Source organism: Sceloporus occidentalis, unplaced genomic scaffold (genome assembly GCF_023333645.1).
Source record: "Sceloporus occidentalis isolate IW3139 unplaced genomic scaffold, rSceOcc1.0.p SCAF_12, whole genome shotgun sequence".
Classification (NCBI taxonomy): domain Eukaryota; kingdom Metazoa; phylum Chordata; class Lepidosauria; order Squamata; family Phrynosomatidae; genus Sceloporus; species Sceloporus occidentalis.
This window is the reverse complement of record NW_028316992.1, coordinates 23,091,314-23,109,990: the sequence shown is the minus strand read 5'-3', so window position 1 is coordinate 23,109,990 and position 18,677 is coordinate 23,091,314. Positions and strand designations below refer to the sequence as shown.

General features: G+C 40.5%; 1 protein-coding gene across 3 annotated transcripts in view; it reads left to right on the top strand.

Moving 5' to 3' along the window:
- The window catches only part of COL6A3 (collagen type VI alpha 3 chain), a 128,826-nt gene that overhangs the window by 14,824 nt on the left and 95,325 nt on the right, over window positions 1–18,677 (top strand). For 2 of the 3 annotated variants that reach the window (XM_089478063.1, XM_089478064.1), the window contains exon 2: window positions 13,680–13,817. In XM_089478063.1, the coding sequence (XP_089334189.1) occupies window positions 13,730–13,817 (88 nt within the window). In that variant the 5' untranslated portion in view covers window positions 13,680–13,729. Of the gene's footprint in view, window positions 1–13,679; window positions 13,818–16,713; window positions 17,332–18,677 lie in introns of all 3 variants that reach the window. The other variant, XM_089478062.1, reaches the window with a different exon arrangement.

Below are 18,677 nucleotides of genomic sequence, written 5' to 3'. Positions count from 1 at the left end.
GTTGTGGTCCAGTCCTTAGGATTGGAACATGCCTTTGGCGTGGCTTCTGGCCTCTTAGGACACATGCATCATTTAAACAGCATACCTCCAAAGTGACCTGAAGCAGCTTTATTTTGGCCTGTCTGTATGGGCTCTATATTATATTATATATCTGGCCATATTTAGAATACTTGGATCAGTCCATTTTAGGAAGATATTCTAATTTTAAAAAGGGGGCAGCCCAAAAGATCAAGTGAACACATCTTGCCATTAAGGAAAAACTGTTTGGAACAACAGTGGGAGAGACCTGTGGCGCCAGTCAATATGTTTAGAGCATCTAGCCACCTAAATGGGAGGCAGTATGGTGAAGTGGTCTGAGTGTGGGACTAGAACTTTGGAAAACCAGGGTTGCATTCCCCGCCTGGCCCCCTAGGTGACCTTGGTCAAGTGACACTCTCTCAGCCCCCGAGGAAGGCAAGGACAAACCTTTGAACATTTCTTGCTCAGAAAAACCCATGATAGGGTCACATTAGACTTGCTGTAAGTTGGAAACGACTTGAAAGCACACAAAAACAACAAAGCCCATCTACCTACCTTCTGCAAATCTAGGAGTCTGTCTGTTGATACCTCCGCCCCCCCTATCCATAGAGAGTGCTCTTTTGGTAATACGGGTTCCAGCACTCAGAACTGAATCTTCTGTTATGATATGATTGTAAACTGCCAGGATTCCAGCAGATGGCAGCAGATGTGAAATACTGAAAGGCCACCCACTTGCCAGGCTGAAGTGACATACAGTAGGCATTAAAAGAGAATTTTTTCATCACTTCTGTCTCTCCACTTTTACACATTCACATATACCATTCTGTCCACTTCACTGGGAGCTGGAAAGAAAATAACAGAACTTGATCGACAGACCAAGTAAACATGGGACATACTGTATACAGATAAAATTTGCTTCTTTGATGGATTTTGTTGTTGAGTTAGAAACCACATAGGGCAGTGGTACTCTTTTACTCTTGGGACCTCCCATTACATCTACATGCAAATGTCACACATACACACACTCAATGTAGTATATGAATAAAAATATTTTGTTTATTTAGTGTGTGTACACATAAAAATTTGAGAAGAAGAGGAGGAGGAGTGATCAGGGCTTCCAAGTCTTGTGTCCCCCCTTCAGCAACTCTTCCTCCCAAGGGTCCCACCCCACCATTTGCGAATCACTGACATTTGAAATATCAATGTATTGTGCAGCTAAATTTTTAACATTTATGCAATGCAAATTTGTTTTAAAACCTAAGGAGAATGTTGCTGCCTCCAATTGAGAGTATGGAGATTATCACAGTTCCTTTCCTCCCAACCTTAGCGCTGGGTGAAAATTTTGATTTATTTATTTTTTTTATAAAATGGGTGATTTTGCACATCTCCGTGTCCAGTCCAGAGGCATCATGTACCCAATCCTGGCATCCCATCCCCCGATCCATACTTGCCAAGACCGTATGATGCCAGGATCAGGCATGTGACACCTCCAGACTGGGCATGGAGGTATGCAAAATCACCCGTTTTTAAAAAAAATTCAAAAGTTTCAGCCCACACTGAGGATGGGAGGAAAGGGTGTGATAATCTGCAATGTTGAGGCCAGAATCTGTATTCCACACTGGCCAAGCAGGTGCTTCTGGTAAGCATGCAAAATCTAACCTCTGCCCTTTGCAGCTAGGGCTGGGAAAGATTCCTGTCTGAAACCTTAGAGCAGGTTTGAGGGGGGAAATTATATCTAGGATCTTTTTTTTTTGGGGGGGGGGGGAATATCTTGAGAGCCACATCACTGGATGCACAAGGCTGAAGCCAAACATGAGCAGCAACACTGGCAGAGATTTGCCCAGTTTTCTCCTTCCCTCCTTCTTTCCTGTTTCCTCTCTCTGTACCACTCCTTCTCGTTTCTTTCATTCTCATGCAATAAGAATGGGTAAGGGGGAGTGCTTCCATTTACATGAATGGCTGGGGCAGGATGGGGAGGATCCAAAATTGTGATCTGCATCAGGCCTGGAGGCCAGCAGTTGCTACCACTCCCCTGGAAAGCTGTTTCCAGTGTAGATAATATTCAATTGGCTTCTCATGTTCCTAAGCCGTGTCCCAAGGCGGCTCAAAATTTGTGCACCCTACTTGCTATTCTGAATGTATGCAAAACCTTGAACCCTGTTTTGTTTTTAAATTTTGGACAACTGGTCTCAGAGGATGTTTCAAAAAGTCTCCTTCTTCCATCTGTGGGCTGAATGTGTGCTGGCAAGTCACCTACTTACTTTGACTTCTTCCTTATTTATCTTGTTTCTCTCTCTTTTTTAAGTTAACCAGCTGTTAAACCTCAGTGGTTTGTGATTTTTTTAAAGGAAAAGAGATTAAATATAAAGAAAGGGAAGTATGGGACAGATTGTGGAAAAAGCACATTTATTAAACAATCATTTTAAAAAATAGGGATAGAATGGATATTCAAAAATATTCAAAAATGGTTTTAAAAACATATTTTTGACAATTTAATACAGTGCACCCTTGCCTTATGCAGGGGATCCGTTCCGGACCCCTTCGCGTAAGGCAAATAGTGTGCATGCTCAAGCCCCATTTAAAATAATGGGGCTCATGCATGATGCACAGTGCGGTATGCACGCCATGGGCACGCGCACCATTGCAACCTCATCACACAGCTTTCAGCGTAAGCTTAAAGCTGTGTAAAAGGTTATGATGTGGGTGCATTGTAATACAGATAGGAAAAATCCCGGACCGGTGGCAATCTTCACACTTCGGGACCTATTCTACATAGAATTTGCACATGGTTATTTTGCACAGAAAATATAATATTTTAAACACAAAATCCTGTTTCTTATGCAAAAAATGCAGTTTTCTATATAAAAAAATGCCATGTGTGCATTTTGCGCAGAATAAATCTCAAACTGCAGATCGTTTCTTGCAGCAAGAAGAAAATTGCTAAAATTATTTCTTCCTTCCTTCTAGAGGAAAATGAGCAAAGAATTACACCCTTAAGTCCTGAGTCTACAATTCTGCTAGGTGAATTTCATCACATGGCATGACCATTTTGTCAAAGAGAGAAAGGAGCATTAAGAGAGTAAAACAGAGTGTGAGAAAAGTGCTGCTGTGGAAACAGCCTTGGTCTCATTCCTCTTAGGAGTAAGGCAGAGAGAGCTGCCCCTCTATGACCTGAGCTCCAGCTGGAGTCTTCATCCCACAGCTTGCTGAGAGCTCATCTGGCATGATGCACAAGAGAGAAAAACAGAGAGAAGCCTTGGACAGACTTGTCTTGTGCAGCCATTTCTGTTCTTTTGACCTTTTTCTTTGAAGCCACCCCTACCATATGGACTTGAACCTGAACTGTAGCATTCACTCCCGGTGAAACGCCACATGCATCACTTTGCACATCAGACTTTATGGGCACTGAAGCACTGCATGTGTTTATGTAATATATTACTCAGCTATATTCTTGGATCTTAATAGAAGAACATCTCCTCCCCACCCCCATCTCCAAACGTACTTCTTCAGAGGGAATGACATGGCATGAGTTGCAGTTTCTCCTTCAAAGGAGAAAATGGCAGTCATTGCCATATTTGTATAATTAAACAGCCAGGAGATGAAGTGTGTTTGCTTGAGCTGCAAATGCTTTGAAACACTTATTCTGAGTGCAACGGAGCAGAAAGAGAGGCTACAATCTATGTAAAGATGCCTGGAAGGACAAGAAAAGCAGGAAGGCTTCCCACTCTGGTTAAAAAAGGAAGAGAGAAAAACCCAAATGGACATGAGCTTCTTGGTGTCTTCTTTTTAACCACTTGACTCCCCCCGCCATTTTAAAATTCCCATTTTTCTAAATGCATGTCCTATAGGACTTCTTCTTCTGCAGTTACTATCCTAGTCTTTGTGCATGGATAAATAAATAGTATAATATTGTGCACGTCTATTCAGAAGTAAGACCCAATGAGTTCAGTATGATTTACTTGCAGTTGACCATATATTGGATTGCAACCTGAATTTAACGTCTGTCCTTTTACAAAAAGAAGGCAAGCATTAAAAAAAGCAATGATAAGTCAATGGAGGAAAGAGAAAAAGAGACATCCTATGAGTACTACTTCTAGTTTACCACCTATACAGTAGATTTAAGGGTAGGAAATCTTCCCAGTCTGCAAAAAGGAACTTTTATTCCATGCAAGATCTTCTAGGACTGGAAAGCTGAGTTCACTTTAAAACCTTCCCATAATTTAAAGACTGTCTTATTGCAGACTGCCTCCATTCATTTTAAAAATCATTGTGTTGTGAAACTTTTGAGGATTTTGTGCAGGCAAGTCAATTTATTCCCTGTTCTCTCCGCCGGGGCTTCTTCGGCTGCTGAGTCAAACGCGGGACGGAGAAAACCCCAAATACGGTAATATTTGGGCGAAGAGCCACGGCTATCCCCCCCCCTTATCCCCCCAGGTCGGAAGTCCTGGGGAACTGAGGGGTGAGAGAGGGTTACGAAGGGTCGGTCCCGGCGAGAGACGAGCCACAAGCGGCTCTTAGAGTTCGCCCCCACCTTTTTTAACTCAAGAGACAGTTAAATGGAGAGTCAAAATAACGAATATTGTTTATATCTCCTCAAAATGAATATATCTTAACTATACCCTTCTCAACGAAGAGGAATGGAACTTACCTAAGTTGATTAAACAAGTAAACATTGAATTAAAGGAAAGGAAGGAAGCTACCTTTGAAGTGGGGAGAAGCTTGGAAGCGGGGAGTAGTTGTCTTTTTCCCCTCCTTTCTGTGGGAGCAAAGTGAGGAAATAACTTTGAAGACGCCCTCCCCCTTTGTTGTTTACTTTTATTTCGAAATATTGCTGGGAATTCCGCTGGAAACACCCTGGAGTCTACATAAAATCCTTATCTCTCCCCCCATGGAAGAGGAACTCATATTAAAGTAGAAAAGAAAAGCAATATAGACTAAGAAGCTTGCAACTATATTGGCTCCAGCTGTGGTTTGTTTCAAATAGAGACTCTGAAAGAGATTTAAACGGAGTATTTGCACTGCAGCCTCTCTTAGCCTGGGAAGGCAGCAAGAAGGACTGGGTAGGGAATAGAAAAGGACTGGGAGAAAGTGAGTGAAGGCTTTTAAAACAAAATAGTAAGCCAAGGAAAACAAAATAGCAAGCTAAGGAAAAAGAAGATTTCGGATTGAATCTGATGAAGGGCTCTCTCGGAAGGGCAGGCTGATCAGAGACGCGGGTGAGGCTGCCCTCTACTGGATATCTTAGAAATTGCAGAGGCAAGAATCATCTAAGCTGCAGAAGCAAACGTGAGGCAGAAAAATAAAAGGAGTCAAAAGGAGAGGAGATCCGAGAAAAAAAAAAAAAGAAGGAACAGAGGAAGGGCTCTGACTTCTGTGCACCTCATCAGTGGGGAGAGAAAACCTATTGGAAAAGAAAGTAGGAAAGATCCAAACAAGCTGAATTACTTCGAGGCAACATTGCCCTAGGAGAATAGATACAGTAACAGTGAAAATAGCACTTAAGGCAACCTGAGAAAGAAACAAAATAACGGAGTAACAATACAGATAAACTGAAACTGTTGCAAAGGGGGGCAGTGAACATTTGAGACAAGAAGGCTATAAAAACCTGACAGGGAACTATAAGAATAATTATATTAACCACACTAAGAATAAAACAAAAAGGAATAATACCTAAGGGATAAATAATACAATAAATTATAAATAATAACAAGGTGAAACCAGTGCAGTACGAAAAGATAATGTATACAAGGAAAGCAAAAACAGAAGCCAGCCAACAAAGAAGACCATCATTTGGAACAAATCCCGGATCAACAGAACAGATGCAACTCTTAGAAGAATTAAAAAATCTTTATTATGAAATGAAAGAAGATATGAAGGCGATGAAGAGAGATATGAACGCCATGAGGAAAGAAATTAAACAAGAGATTCGTCAGGAGATAAGGGCTGAACTGAAAGATATTAAAGACACATTGGGCAGAGCAACAGAAGATATTACAAAAATGGGAAAAAATATGGAAAAAATTGAGAGTAAAACAGAAAAAATAAACAAAAAAGTTCTTGAAATGGAAAAAAACTACGAACGTGATCTTGATGAAAGAGCGCTACAAGATCAAAAGCAACGTGAACAGTGCATCAAGATCAGAGGCTTAAAAGAGAAAGATAACGAAGATTTATATGAATACCTCACACCGATTTTGGCTGAATATGTAGGAGCAGAGAAAGAACATTTTGAACAAGAAATAAGTAAAATGTTCCGCCTTAACTCTAAGATAGCGAAACAAAAAGGACTGTCTAGGGACGTGATCATTTATTTCACAAGGAAAAAAATTAGAGATGAAATCATTCAACTAAATTACGAACAACATCTTGAAGTAGAAGGGGAGGAGCTAATTCTATTAAAAGATATCCCTTTGAGGATCTTAAAAAAACGTAATGAGTACAAACCCCTAGCGATGTTGCTCAGGAAGAACAACATTCCATATAGATGGGATAGGCTGGAAGGGCTGATTTTCAAATATAAAACGGACTTATTTAGAATAAACTCAATTCCAAAACTAAAAGATTTCATGAAAAAACATAAGAGAGACCTGGAGAAATCGTCGAATACAGAGGAGAAAAAAGACAAAGATAACAATATAGGTGAACCTTCGGACTCAGAATTTGAACAGGAACAAGAAAGGGATGAGAATAAAGGAAAAGAGGAAAAAGCAAATAGTGAAGAGGAGGAAGAGACAGCAGAGGTGAATTGAGATAAGGTAAGAGATATAGCTTATTAACTATATATACAACTATGCATAACCTAAAAATACTCTCGTGGAACGTAAGGGGCATGAACTCCCCTCAGAAACGGAAAAAAGTAAATCACTATTTGAATAAAATTAAAGCTAATGTAATATGCTTGCAAGAAGTTCATATTAGAGAAAAAGATTTAAGGCTATTGAAAAATAAAAAATTAGGTCAAGAATTCACTTCAGTTAACATTAAGAAAAAGAATGGAGTAGTCATATATGTTAATTATAAATATAAAGCCAAAGAACTATTTAAGGACAATGAAGGCCGTTATGTCGGGGTAGAGGTTATGCTCCCAGGCGGTAAATATCTTATTGTTGGAATTTACGCCCCCCTGGATCAGAAAGAAATATTTTATAATAAATTGAGTGACGAATTGAGTAAAGTGAGTCTTGGAAAAATTATGATAATTGGAGATTGGAATGGTGTAGTAAATCCCGAATTGGATAGGAAATCAGATAAGGCAATCAAAAGGACACAAGGGAAACTACCCAAATCTTTTGAAAACCTGTTAGAGGAACACGCACTTTATGATATCTGGAGATATAAATATAATGATTCTAGAGACTATACATTTTTTTCGGAACGCCACAAGTCATTTTCTAGAATTGATATGATGTTTGCAACTAAGGGGATCTGCAAGGAGACAATAAAGATAGATTCAGAACCGAGAACTATCTCCGACCACAGCCCTATGATTGCAACATTAAGACTAGAAAAGCAGGAATATTCTTGGAAATTAAACCTTGCCTTACTGCAAAATGAGGACATCTTAAAGAGAGCTAGACAAACGCTGAAACTATTCTTTAAAGAGAACCAAAAGGATGATATTGAGATGACGACCGTATGGGAAACCTCTAAAGCATTTATGCGGGGTTTCTTCATCCAGCAAAATCACATTTTACAAAGAATAAAGAGAGAGAAACTAGGTTGTCTATATGACAATCTTCAGCAAAAGGAGAAAGAACTTGAAAAGAAACCCTCAGAGAAAACAATCTTTAAAGAAATTAAAACATTAAAAAAACAAATAGAAATAATTGAAAATGAAGAGATTCAAAATAAAATAAAGGACATGAAGCAAGTCCACTTTGAGCAAGCAAATAAACCTGGACGTTGGTTGGCATACAGGCTAAAGAAACAAAGAGAAAGAAATATAATTTCAGAAATTGTGACAAAAGACAAGAGAAGGATAACGGATCAAAGTGGAATCAGAAAAGAATTTCAGAAATTTTATACAAACTTATATAAAGACAGCCTGACAAAGAAAGAAAATATTACCTGTAAAATAAAACACAAGTTACTAAACTTATCTTTTGTTGTTGTTTACTGTCCCGGAGTCAACCCTGACTCATGGTGACCCTGTGGATGAGACATCTGATTGAGTCCATCCATCTAGCATATGGCCTGCCTTGCTTTCTTCTGCCCTCTACCTTTCCTAGCATTATTGTCTTTTCTAATGAATCATGCTTTCTCATGTTGTGGCCAAAGTATGACAGCCTTAATTTGGTCATCTTGTTTCTTACGTTATGCATTTTGGCACTGTGCATTTAATTCATTTGAATGTGACATTCCTGTGCCACAATTAGAATTGAGGGATACATCTGTTGGGCCTGTGCAGAGGTTGTTGATTTAAAAAACCACCAAAGAATTACATGGCATCTTCTAAATATTATAGCTTAATGGATGAAACTCCATACCATCTTATGCATGAAGTATAAATCTCAGTTTTCAGGCATAAAATACCCATGGGTGTAAAGGGAAGTTATGTATGTTTTTACATTAAATAGGAATGAAATGCAAAATATACAGTTTGACAATACAATTAGAGCTTAAATGTATTTAAAAAGTAGTTTTTCTTGTGATTTCTGAATGCATCATGACTGTTTGTCACTATTGACAACAGTAAGGGATTGTTGTATTGTTAACTACCATCAAGTTGGCTTTGACCTTCAAGTTACCCTGTCACCAACAGCCCTGCTCAGGTCTTGCAGGCTCAGGGCTGTGGTTTCCTTGATTAAATCTATCTATCCGATGGCCCTGATGGGGCAGTGGCTAAATGACAGTACTGCAGACAATATTGCAGCCACAAGGATGTGAGTTGGATCCCAGGGCACCAGGGTTGCATCCTTCTGTAGATTGCTAAAATGGTTACCCAGTTTGTTGGGGCAATTAGCTTACATGTTATAAACCACTTAGAGACTACTTAGTTCAGTATGAAGTGGTATAGAAATGTAATGCTACTGCTATCTGGAATGTGGTCTTTTTCTTTTTCAGCTGCCTTCTACCTTAACAGACATTGTTTTTTTCCTAGTGAGTCATGTCTTCTCATAATATGTTCAAAGTACAACAGTCTCAGTTTAGTCATCTTGGCTTCTAGAGAGACTTCAGGTTTGCTTTGCTCTGTGTGTTTGTGCCTTCATGCCAACAATGGTGACCCTATGCATTTCATAGGGTTTTCTTAGGCAAGGAATACTCAGAGGTAGTTTTGCCAGTAGCTTTTTCTCAAATGTGGCCTATAGCATCTGGTACTGGCTGGAAGTCTTCCACCCAAGCTAAACTAAATCTGCTAGGCTTCCAAGGTCAGAAGCAATCTTTTAAGCTCAGCTCATTAGGAGGGAGGAACTTCCTTGCTCGCTTACCCTGTTTGAAGGAATGTGTATAATAATCTGCAATAAAGGTAGACTGGCAAAAATATATGTGCTAGATGAGACTTTCAGGTGTGGGTTGATACATAAAGTGGGGTGGGAGGTGGACTTAAATATTCAAATGACGGATTCAGAGTGGGTTAAAATCTGGAGCACTCGCCCATATAAATCCAATTCTATAGCCCTGAAAGAAATCACCCTTAAAGCTGTGCACAGATGGTACCTCACATAACTACAACTCGCACGCATCACTAAGAAGTCCATCTCAAGCTGTTGGAGAGGGTGTAGTGATAGAGGTATCTCCCTGCACATGTAGTATGGTTGTCCAAAAATATTCTCATTTTGGCTCTCTGTAATCTAGTTTGACAAATCACTGAACAAAAAATTGTCCCTTCTCCAGAACTTTTATTGCTTTCAGTGTTTACTAATGAAAACAAGACATTGTGTTATAAAGATACTATTGCATTTTTTTAAGTGTTGGCCAGGACTGAGATTGCCAGGATTTGGAAAACTTGGGGGGGGGGGGGTCAATATGACTGATTAGTGGTCTCAATTTTGAAATTTGTGGCCCATGGAAATGCTCACTGATCAGTCTAGAAGGTTTTTGAAGAATGATGGTCTCCACTTATAGCTTATCTCAATAACGTTGGAGCAGAAGTGGGTATTCCTTTGTAACATGGCTCCCTTTGGATGGACATGTTGGCATGAAGGTGGTGTCTCTCTGCTCTGAGTCCATCCCTCTTTTTATATAATGTTGCCCTTTTACATCCCATGTGACCTTGAATCTCTGTTGTTGGCTTTTAAATACCTGCACTTTAGTTTGTTTTTGTCTGCATTTGTTAATATGAAGTTACTATATACATAAGAATAATAGTAGATAATAAAGTGCTCATCACAGTGCGCAGGTAAATCATCCATTGATGATGTGGATGATGTAGTTTCTACAACAGAGTTGCCTAAGTATCTCTGGAGCCAGTTGGCATCTAGGGTTGTTGCAGGAATTGTTGTACTATATATATCTTTGTTATATCTTCCATTATTGCTGTTTTAGTTTAATGTGCTGTCTATAAGCAAGGAGCAGTCTATCACTCTAACCCTATATGACTGAAGTACAATTGGGCTGCAGGTCTTTGGTGGTACTTTGTGTTTTTAGCTTGGGGCTGTAGGTGAGAAGTGTTCTATAATTGTCCTCATGAAAGAGGTTATACCTAGTAGTGATCTGGTGTTGTACATCTGGTTTTTCAATTTGCTTCTCCTTGCATTTATTGACATTGTAGCTCTGGGGTTTTTTTTTACTTCTTCTACATTGTACATTCATATCAACAGCAGATGGTTTTTATGGCAGAAGGACTGGAGGTAAGGAGATTCATTGATGTCATGGCCAGCCAAGATCAGCTCTCGGAGGATGAGGAGGAGGATGAGCCTCCTCCAGAGCAAGGGCTGATTGAGGCAACGCCAGGTGTTAGTTCTGCCCTGCCAGGTCCCAGCTGTGATCCTCCAGCCCCAGAGCAGGAGATTCAACCAGGTCCTAGTGCCGAAGAAAGGCCTTCTAGGGTGCCACAGCCTAGTGGTGATTCAGGAGACGAGGCGTGCCTGCAAGTGCCTTCTTATCAAGAGAGAAGGGCCGAGAGTGCTTGCAGGCGCAGATCCAGGAGGATTGCAGAAAGACAATCGGCAAACCAGCCTCAGGTGGCTCGAGGGAGAGCTTCCCTGATTTAAGTGGGAGAGAGGCTTGAGTTTGTTGCTAGAGTTTATTGCATGAGCCCTTGGTGTGATTGCTGTTGCTCTAGCTCCTGACATCTTGTTACCTTGCTACCTTGACCTCGGACCGGACCTTTGTTATCTCTTGGCTATTGTGACCTCGGACTGTTTTGACCACGCTGCTTTCTGGCTTCCTGACTTCGGCTCGTCTTTCGGCACGCTTGACTTTCTGCAACCCCGACACTGGCTTGTTTTCTCGGCTTGCTCCTTGACTGCTTCTCCACAAGGTTTGTTTTGCCTACACGTGTTGGTTGCAGGCCTGGTTATCAGCATAAGTCAGAGATTGCTGGCAGCAATCCCGGACAATAGACTGCATTGCTAAAGAAGAGGGAAGAAGTGATGGAACTGGTGATGAGAAGCTGACCTATAGTACAGGTTGGTGGCAAGTAGCATAAGTACACTCTCCCCACCTGTAACCCCCCATTGTACAGGAATTTGCAAAAATAACACAATCTGTGTAAATTTCACTGTCTGCCTAAATCTTGGCTGCTGACCTTCCCACTTGGTTGGTTGCAAGGACCAGTCAGTCAAGGATTGCAAGTAATATGCCAGAATCAGCTCCTGCAGAAGAGAGAAAATCTAGTATCAGATAAACCATGCTAGATTTCACTGATATCTCCAGTCTACAGAATCAGTGTAATAAATTGAAATCTTAGGACATTAACCATCTAGCTAGGAGGCACTCCAGCACCTGAACCCAGTCTGAGATTTGGTTCAGATACTGCGGTGCCTATCATTTGGATGGCTAGTGTCCAGCAAGTATATGGAATCCAGGATGAAGGGAAGTGGAGACCATTTTCCAATGACTTGAAGAATATATATCGTGTGTGTGTGTGTGACTTTCTAAGGGCAGCACAGTTAATCACTTCTTGATGAATAACAGAGCTGAAATTGAGGTCAGTAGTGTGGAACTGTTGACAATGCAGATCAGTGCTAGATCAAAGTCACTGGGCTTGAGAGTTGGCTGCAAACATGGCAACTCAAGTTTGGAGTCTGTTCTCTTTTGTGGGCCACAATTTATTCTTAGTCTGCTATTCAAGTATATGCAGCATGCCTGCTTACTGATTCCTAGCTGTATAACTGTAGACTTCAGATGTGACAACTGCTTCCTCTGCCTGATGCCATCAAACCAGCATTCAAATATCTTCTGCAAGTAACCACCGAAGGAATTGTACCAATCAGTCTCACATATGCTGGCATATGTGAGACTGGTGCACTTCTCAGATACTGCTGACATCCTGAATTTTAAAAGTTATGGAATTCTTTATTTCCAGCTGGTTTGCTTTTGACAGTTGTTTATCTTTGTTACAAAAATATGTTGCTGTTTTCATTAATGCTTCCAGAATCCAGAATCTTACATAGTAAATTGAATTGGCAAAGGAAAATGGCTTGAGAGTTTGAAACACTTAACAGCTAATTGGAACATGGGCTCTTTGTGGAAGTGGGGTGAGTGGGAGGGTGTGGATCTTTGGATCCAGGATGCCAGTGCTTCCAAAATGCTGATAGATGCACTTTGAACTTTGGCAGAAAATCCCATGGTAGTATAGCCTGGATGAATCTAGGGATTAATGTTTGGGCTTCAGCCCTTGGAGCTTGTTTATGCAGAATCTTATTCACACAAGACTCCCAGGAAGTGGAAGACTGGGAGAAATTATGACAAAGAGTAGGTCACTGGAAAGTACTAGAGATGCCAGTGGAGCTCTGAGGTTATGTTGCTTCCTGCTAGACATCTTTAGTTGGAGTACATGTGGACTTGGTGGTACTTAAGCCTACCTTTTCTCTTACATGGAGAAGATAGAGTGACAGAATTTCCTTGTCGGAAATTCTCAGGTCGGGCGGGAAACATCTCTTAATAATTCCAGACGCACGTTACAGTGCAACTCAGAGGGCATTTTCCACCTCAGCCCCTCGACTCTGGAACACCCTGCCTGACCAGCTCCGCACAGCCACCTCCCTTGATGTATTTAAAAGGACTCTAAAAACTTTCCTTTTCCGCCAGGCTTTCCCCCCATGAGTTTGAGTTTGTTATGGTTTGTTATATTGTCATTTTGTGTATTGGGGTTTGTATATTGGGATTTTATGCTGGTTTATGATGTTTTAAGATGCTAATATTGATGTTTTTAACTGTTCTTATAGTACTCTGGGGGTTGGAGGGTTTTTGCTGTTTTTATATTGCTTTTGCTGTTTATATTGTTTTTAACGTCTATGTACACCGCTATGATCTAAAAAGGAATAGCGGTATATTATTATTATTATTATTATTATTATTATTATTATGGTAATAATAAATGTAGATTGAGTGGTTCATAAATGAATGACAATGACAACTTTTACAGCAGCAGTATTTTTTGTTTTACTTGTTTGAAATTAGTAATCATGATATACAAATGGTTCATTTAGTTGATTTCGCATTTAGATTTCAGTATGAGTAGATATTTCTGTGACAATATCTCTCTTTCATTTCAGATCTAAAAATTGGTGCTCTGTAAAATAAATCAATCCACCCACCAAAGAAAATGAGGAAACATCGACATTTGCCCTTAGCAGCAATCCTTTGTCTCTTACTCTCAAGCTATTATATGGCTAATGCCCAACAACAGGAAAGTAAGTTTTTCCATCGGTACTTAACTGAATATTTTCATAATTCAGGGCATGTCATGAATATGTTATTTGGAAATACTGAAGAAGAAGTGCACTGAGCCCTAACAATTCTTTACTGAAGTCTATTGTACCCACTGCAGCTCTATATCCTTGGACCTACACTGTGTTCACACAACACAAGCACACTCAGTGCATCGGATATCATGAAAAAGCATTCACATTAGGCAATTCTTTGTGATTATAGCAATTGCCTATACTATAATCTCTTTGCCTATTCTATTGCTTAGGCCTAGCAGTGGAGATGGCATGTCCCATGGTATGTGGATAAAAGAAAGGAAAAACATGGAAATGGTTGGCAATGGGATTCACTTTCCAATTCTGTAATCTCTTTTATCCTTTCAACTAGGGTTGCCATCCCCGAGGACCTCCAAAGCGGGAAAAATGTAGGATAAGGTTTTAAAATGTAGGACCTTTTTAAAAAAATTTCCTTGCCAGGAAATTAAAAAAAAAGATCCTACATTTTAAAACCTTGTCCAAGGCCTCCCTGGGGCCTGGAAGACAGCGTCTCCCAAGCCCCAGCGAGGCCTTGGAGGACTCTGCGATCGCGGAGCTGCCTCCAGGGCCTCGCGGGGGGGGGGGGAATCCCAGGGGTGGGGCCAAACCGGGGTGGGACCGTGCAGACCCGCCCCAAACCGGGAAAGTCCCGCCCCCAGGCAGGATATGGCAAGCCTACTTTCAACATAAAAAGTTATGTATTTCCCTGCAAAGGTATTGCTCTGGGTCTGAGTAGTATTAGTAAGTACTGGCAAGCTATTGCATTGGCGTGATTTTAGTAGAGCTTTACACCAGTCTTAAATACATTTATTGAATGCCTGGGTCACATTCCTATAAACACTGGTGCAGTGTAGAGATAGGCCTGAGATAAAGTGGAGAACTTTGGGGGCTTGTAAAAGCCTGTTTGAGAATGAGCAGTAAGCCTTTAAGGACTTTTAATTCTTCTCCAGTTTGGAATTTCAAGTTTCAAGTTAGTTTCCAACAGTCTCTGCTTTCTCCCATGGCCCTTTCTTCAAATCCCACCTCAGCACAAAGTTTATTTTTCCCTTTACTTACCTGTCAAAGGATCATGGGACTAGCAGTGGCAGTGTGTGGAAAGAGAGGGTGAGAGGTTTTTCTCTTCCCTTCTTCCTACCAGGATCATAGAAGCAACACATCAAGACATAAATTCTAAGAGAAAATGGGAGAGACAGTTCTCCCAAAGATTACTATGTCAGAGTCAGAAGGAGGGAAAGAAAGAGAAGAATGGAAATTTCTATATGTTGTTGTGATACAAATAGGTGATATAGATGGAAAGGATGTTCAGTTTGGTCTCATCCAGTTCAGCAGAAATATACGTACAGAGTTCCAGTTAAACATGTATCATATGTTCCATAATTCCCTTATTTAAGACATCTTAGCAGTGATTCCCAAACTTTGGTCACCTAAATGTTTTGGACTTCAGCTCCCACAATTCCTGACAGTTGGCCAAGCTGGCTGGGGCTTCTGGGAGGGGAAGTCCAAAACACCTGGAGGATGAAAGTTTGGAAACCAATGGCCTGTTACAGACTGCCAAAATAAAGCTGCTTCGGGTCTCTTTGGAGGTATGCTAATTAAATGAGGCATGGGTCCTAAGAGTCCAGAGGTCGCGCCAAAGCCACACTCCATTCCTAAGCACTGGAGTGCAGCTTTGGTGCAGCTTCTGGATTCTTAGGATGCATGCATCATTTAAACAGCATACCTCCAAAGAGACCCGAAGCAGCTTTATTTTGGCAGTCTGTAACAGGCCAATGTCTTATAGGGTGGGTCAAGAGAGGAATAAACAAAGGCTGAATTTATGCTGCAGAATTAATGCAGCTTGACACTGTTTTTACTGCCATCACTCAATGGAATTCTGGGATTTCTAATTTTGTGAGTACAGTATTGAGACTCCTTTGACAGAGAGTGCTGCGGCCACCACAAACTACAAATTCCAGGATTCTTTAGGATAGCACCATGACAGATCAAGTAGTGTTAGATGGCATTCATTCTGCCATGTGGCAGCATCCAGTCTCCTCCTTTTATGCTGCTGCTGCTGCTTCCACCATTCTTAATAGGTAAATTAAAGTTAACTAGGAATGTTTGTAGGACTGAGGAGGAGATAGGGAATGAATGGGCATTTACCAAACCCCTGGATTTATTCATAAAGATGATCCAAATTCTTGCATTCCTCTTGCAAAGAGCCTGGATTATGAATTCAAAGTGAGCATTGGGAGGGCTAACTCTTTTCACACTGCTGTGCAGATGTAGCACTTAGGATGGACCTTCTTATCATTCCTGTAGTTATTTGGCAATCCAGCTAGTGTTAGGATAACCTGGCAAGTGTTACAGAGGCATAGCAGCTTTAGTCCAAACAAAGGTACTCAGTGAAATCAAAATCAGGTAGAAGCTGTTAATGTATTCCTCAGTGGAATACTGAACCAGTGGGCTTTGAGTATGAGTCATACTCCGTGTGCACATTGGGGAATTATATATTCACATGGCATGTTTTCAAATCTACCTAGTTAAGGGAACCACGCTAGAATCTATGAACACTGGAGAATATTTTACTGAAACCCTTTTCTGAGTTTTTGTAACAACCACTTCAATAAGCAACATTACAAAGATTAAAACGACAGCACCACTACCATACTTTGAACAAGTACAAATGATTTGTTAGGACAAACTTCTTTCTTAAGCTTCTCCTGTCTCAATTTAATGTATGTGTGGGTTTATGAGATCTATGCTTGGGCTGAATCCTAAGAAGGACATGACTATCAGTGGTAGAGCGAGACTTCTTTCCCCCACTGACCTCTAGAAAATCATGAATCAATGTGTTTTTTTAAAGATGTCAAAATCGATGCTGCTGCTGATATAATATTTCTAGTGGATTCCTCTTGGAGCATTGGAAAGGAACATTTCCAACTTGTGCGGGAGTTTCTATATGATGTTGTAAAACAATTAGATGTGGGTGGAAATGATTTTCGGTTTGGTCTGGTCCAGTTCAGCGGAAACCCACATACAGAGTTCCAGTTAAACACGTATCATACTTTGCAAGATGTCCTCTCCCATATTTCACACATGCCTTATATGGGGGGAGGAACCAAGACTGGACAAGGATTAGAGTTCCTAATTCGAAACCACCTAACTAAAGCTGCCGGAAGCAGAGTGAGTGATGGCACTCCCCAGGTTATTATAGTGTTAACGGATGGACGATCTCAGGATGATGTGACTCTGCCATCATCTGTTCTTAAATCTGCTGATATAAACCTGTTTGCCATTGGAGTGCAGGATGCAGTGGAAGGGGAATTAAAGGAAATAGCAAGTGAACCCCTTGATATGCACCTGTTCAACCTAGAGAACTTTACTGCTCTCCACGGCATTGTAGGAGAGTTAGTTGCAAGTATTCGCTCATCAGTGACTCCAGAAATGGCTGGAGCAAAAGGAGTGATTAAAGACATCACAGGTAACCCTCCTCTGCTGTGACATTGCAATATTTGTACTCAATTGCTACTATTCCGTGATCTTAAAAATTTTCATGTGTAAGCCGAGGGTGTTTCCAGGCAACCACAACAAATGAATGCTATTTCTATTGCTAAGCTGGTACTTCTAGAAAGGGGTATCCACTTCTTCATTTATTTTTATGAGAATGCTTACAGTACTGCTGGAGTGATGTACAAACAATACAGGGTGTTAGAGGGAGGAGAAGAAAAGGGCCCCAAATATAATATTGCTGCAGGTCTCCCCCTCTCCTTCTCATTTTTTTAAGCACTGGTGAGTGACTGAGTGCCACAATTCAACCTCTTGCACACATATATAATAATTTTATGCAGTAGCAAGCGGGACATGTTCTTTTGTCTCACCACTGCTAATCTTGATGCACTGGAGGAATACTTCATTTTTCCCAGCCATGATCTATTGTGATTTGAGTGTCAGGAAAATGCGATGTTTATACATATTGGAGATGGTCAGCTTGTTCTTTCTTAGCTCTTGGGTGTGAAAATGAAAATTGCCTGGAAAGACCTGAAGGTGCACATCCAAAGGGTTAAAAACAAAGGTTTTTGTAATATAGTTACTCTTTGGCTTGCAAATCTGTCCCTGTGATCTGGCATAACTTTTGCAACAGATCATACAACAAAATAAAATATAAAATGAGATCCAAGGCCCCTCAGTGGTTAGCATCCTTATCAAGTAGCTTCTCTATCAGACATTTTACATTTGCACACTTCCCTGAGTTCAAGGCGGTATTGTCTTAACCTTACTTATGATCATAACAGTTTCGTAAGAGAAAATGAGAACATACCCATTTCCCAAACACTGAGAAACTACATATCTCAAGATCTATCTACCCCTAATATTAATATTAATAAATATAATAATGATAATAATAATTTAATATTAATATTTTTTAAAAATAAACCTCACTGTAGCGGAATCTTTGAATAGTATTCAGTTATGATGCAAAAATTATTACTAGAATCCTTTTTGGCCATACACAATCTTAAAGATAAGTGCTTGAAGCTGCATCTGCACTGCAGAAATAATCCAAGTTGACACCACTTTAACTGCCATGGTTCAATGCTGTGGAGTTCTGGGACATGTAGTTTTCTGAGACGTTTTGCCTTCTCTGTCAGAGAGCTGTAGTGCCACAACAAATTACAGTTCCTAGAGCTCCATAGCACTGAGCCATGGCAGTTAAAGTGGTGACAAACTGGATTATTTCTGCAGTGTGCATGCAGCCTAAGTGATAGCATTTCCTTAGTGGTATGCAAAAAGTGTGTCTCCAAGTGCAGCTAATTCTTCCACCAGTAC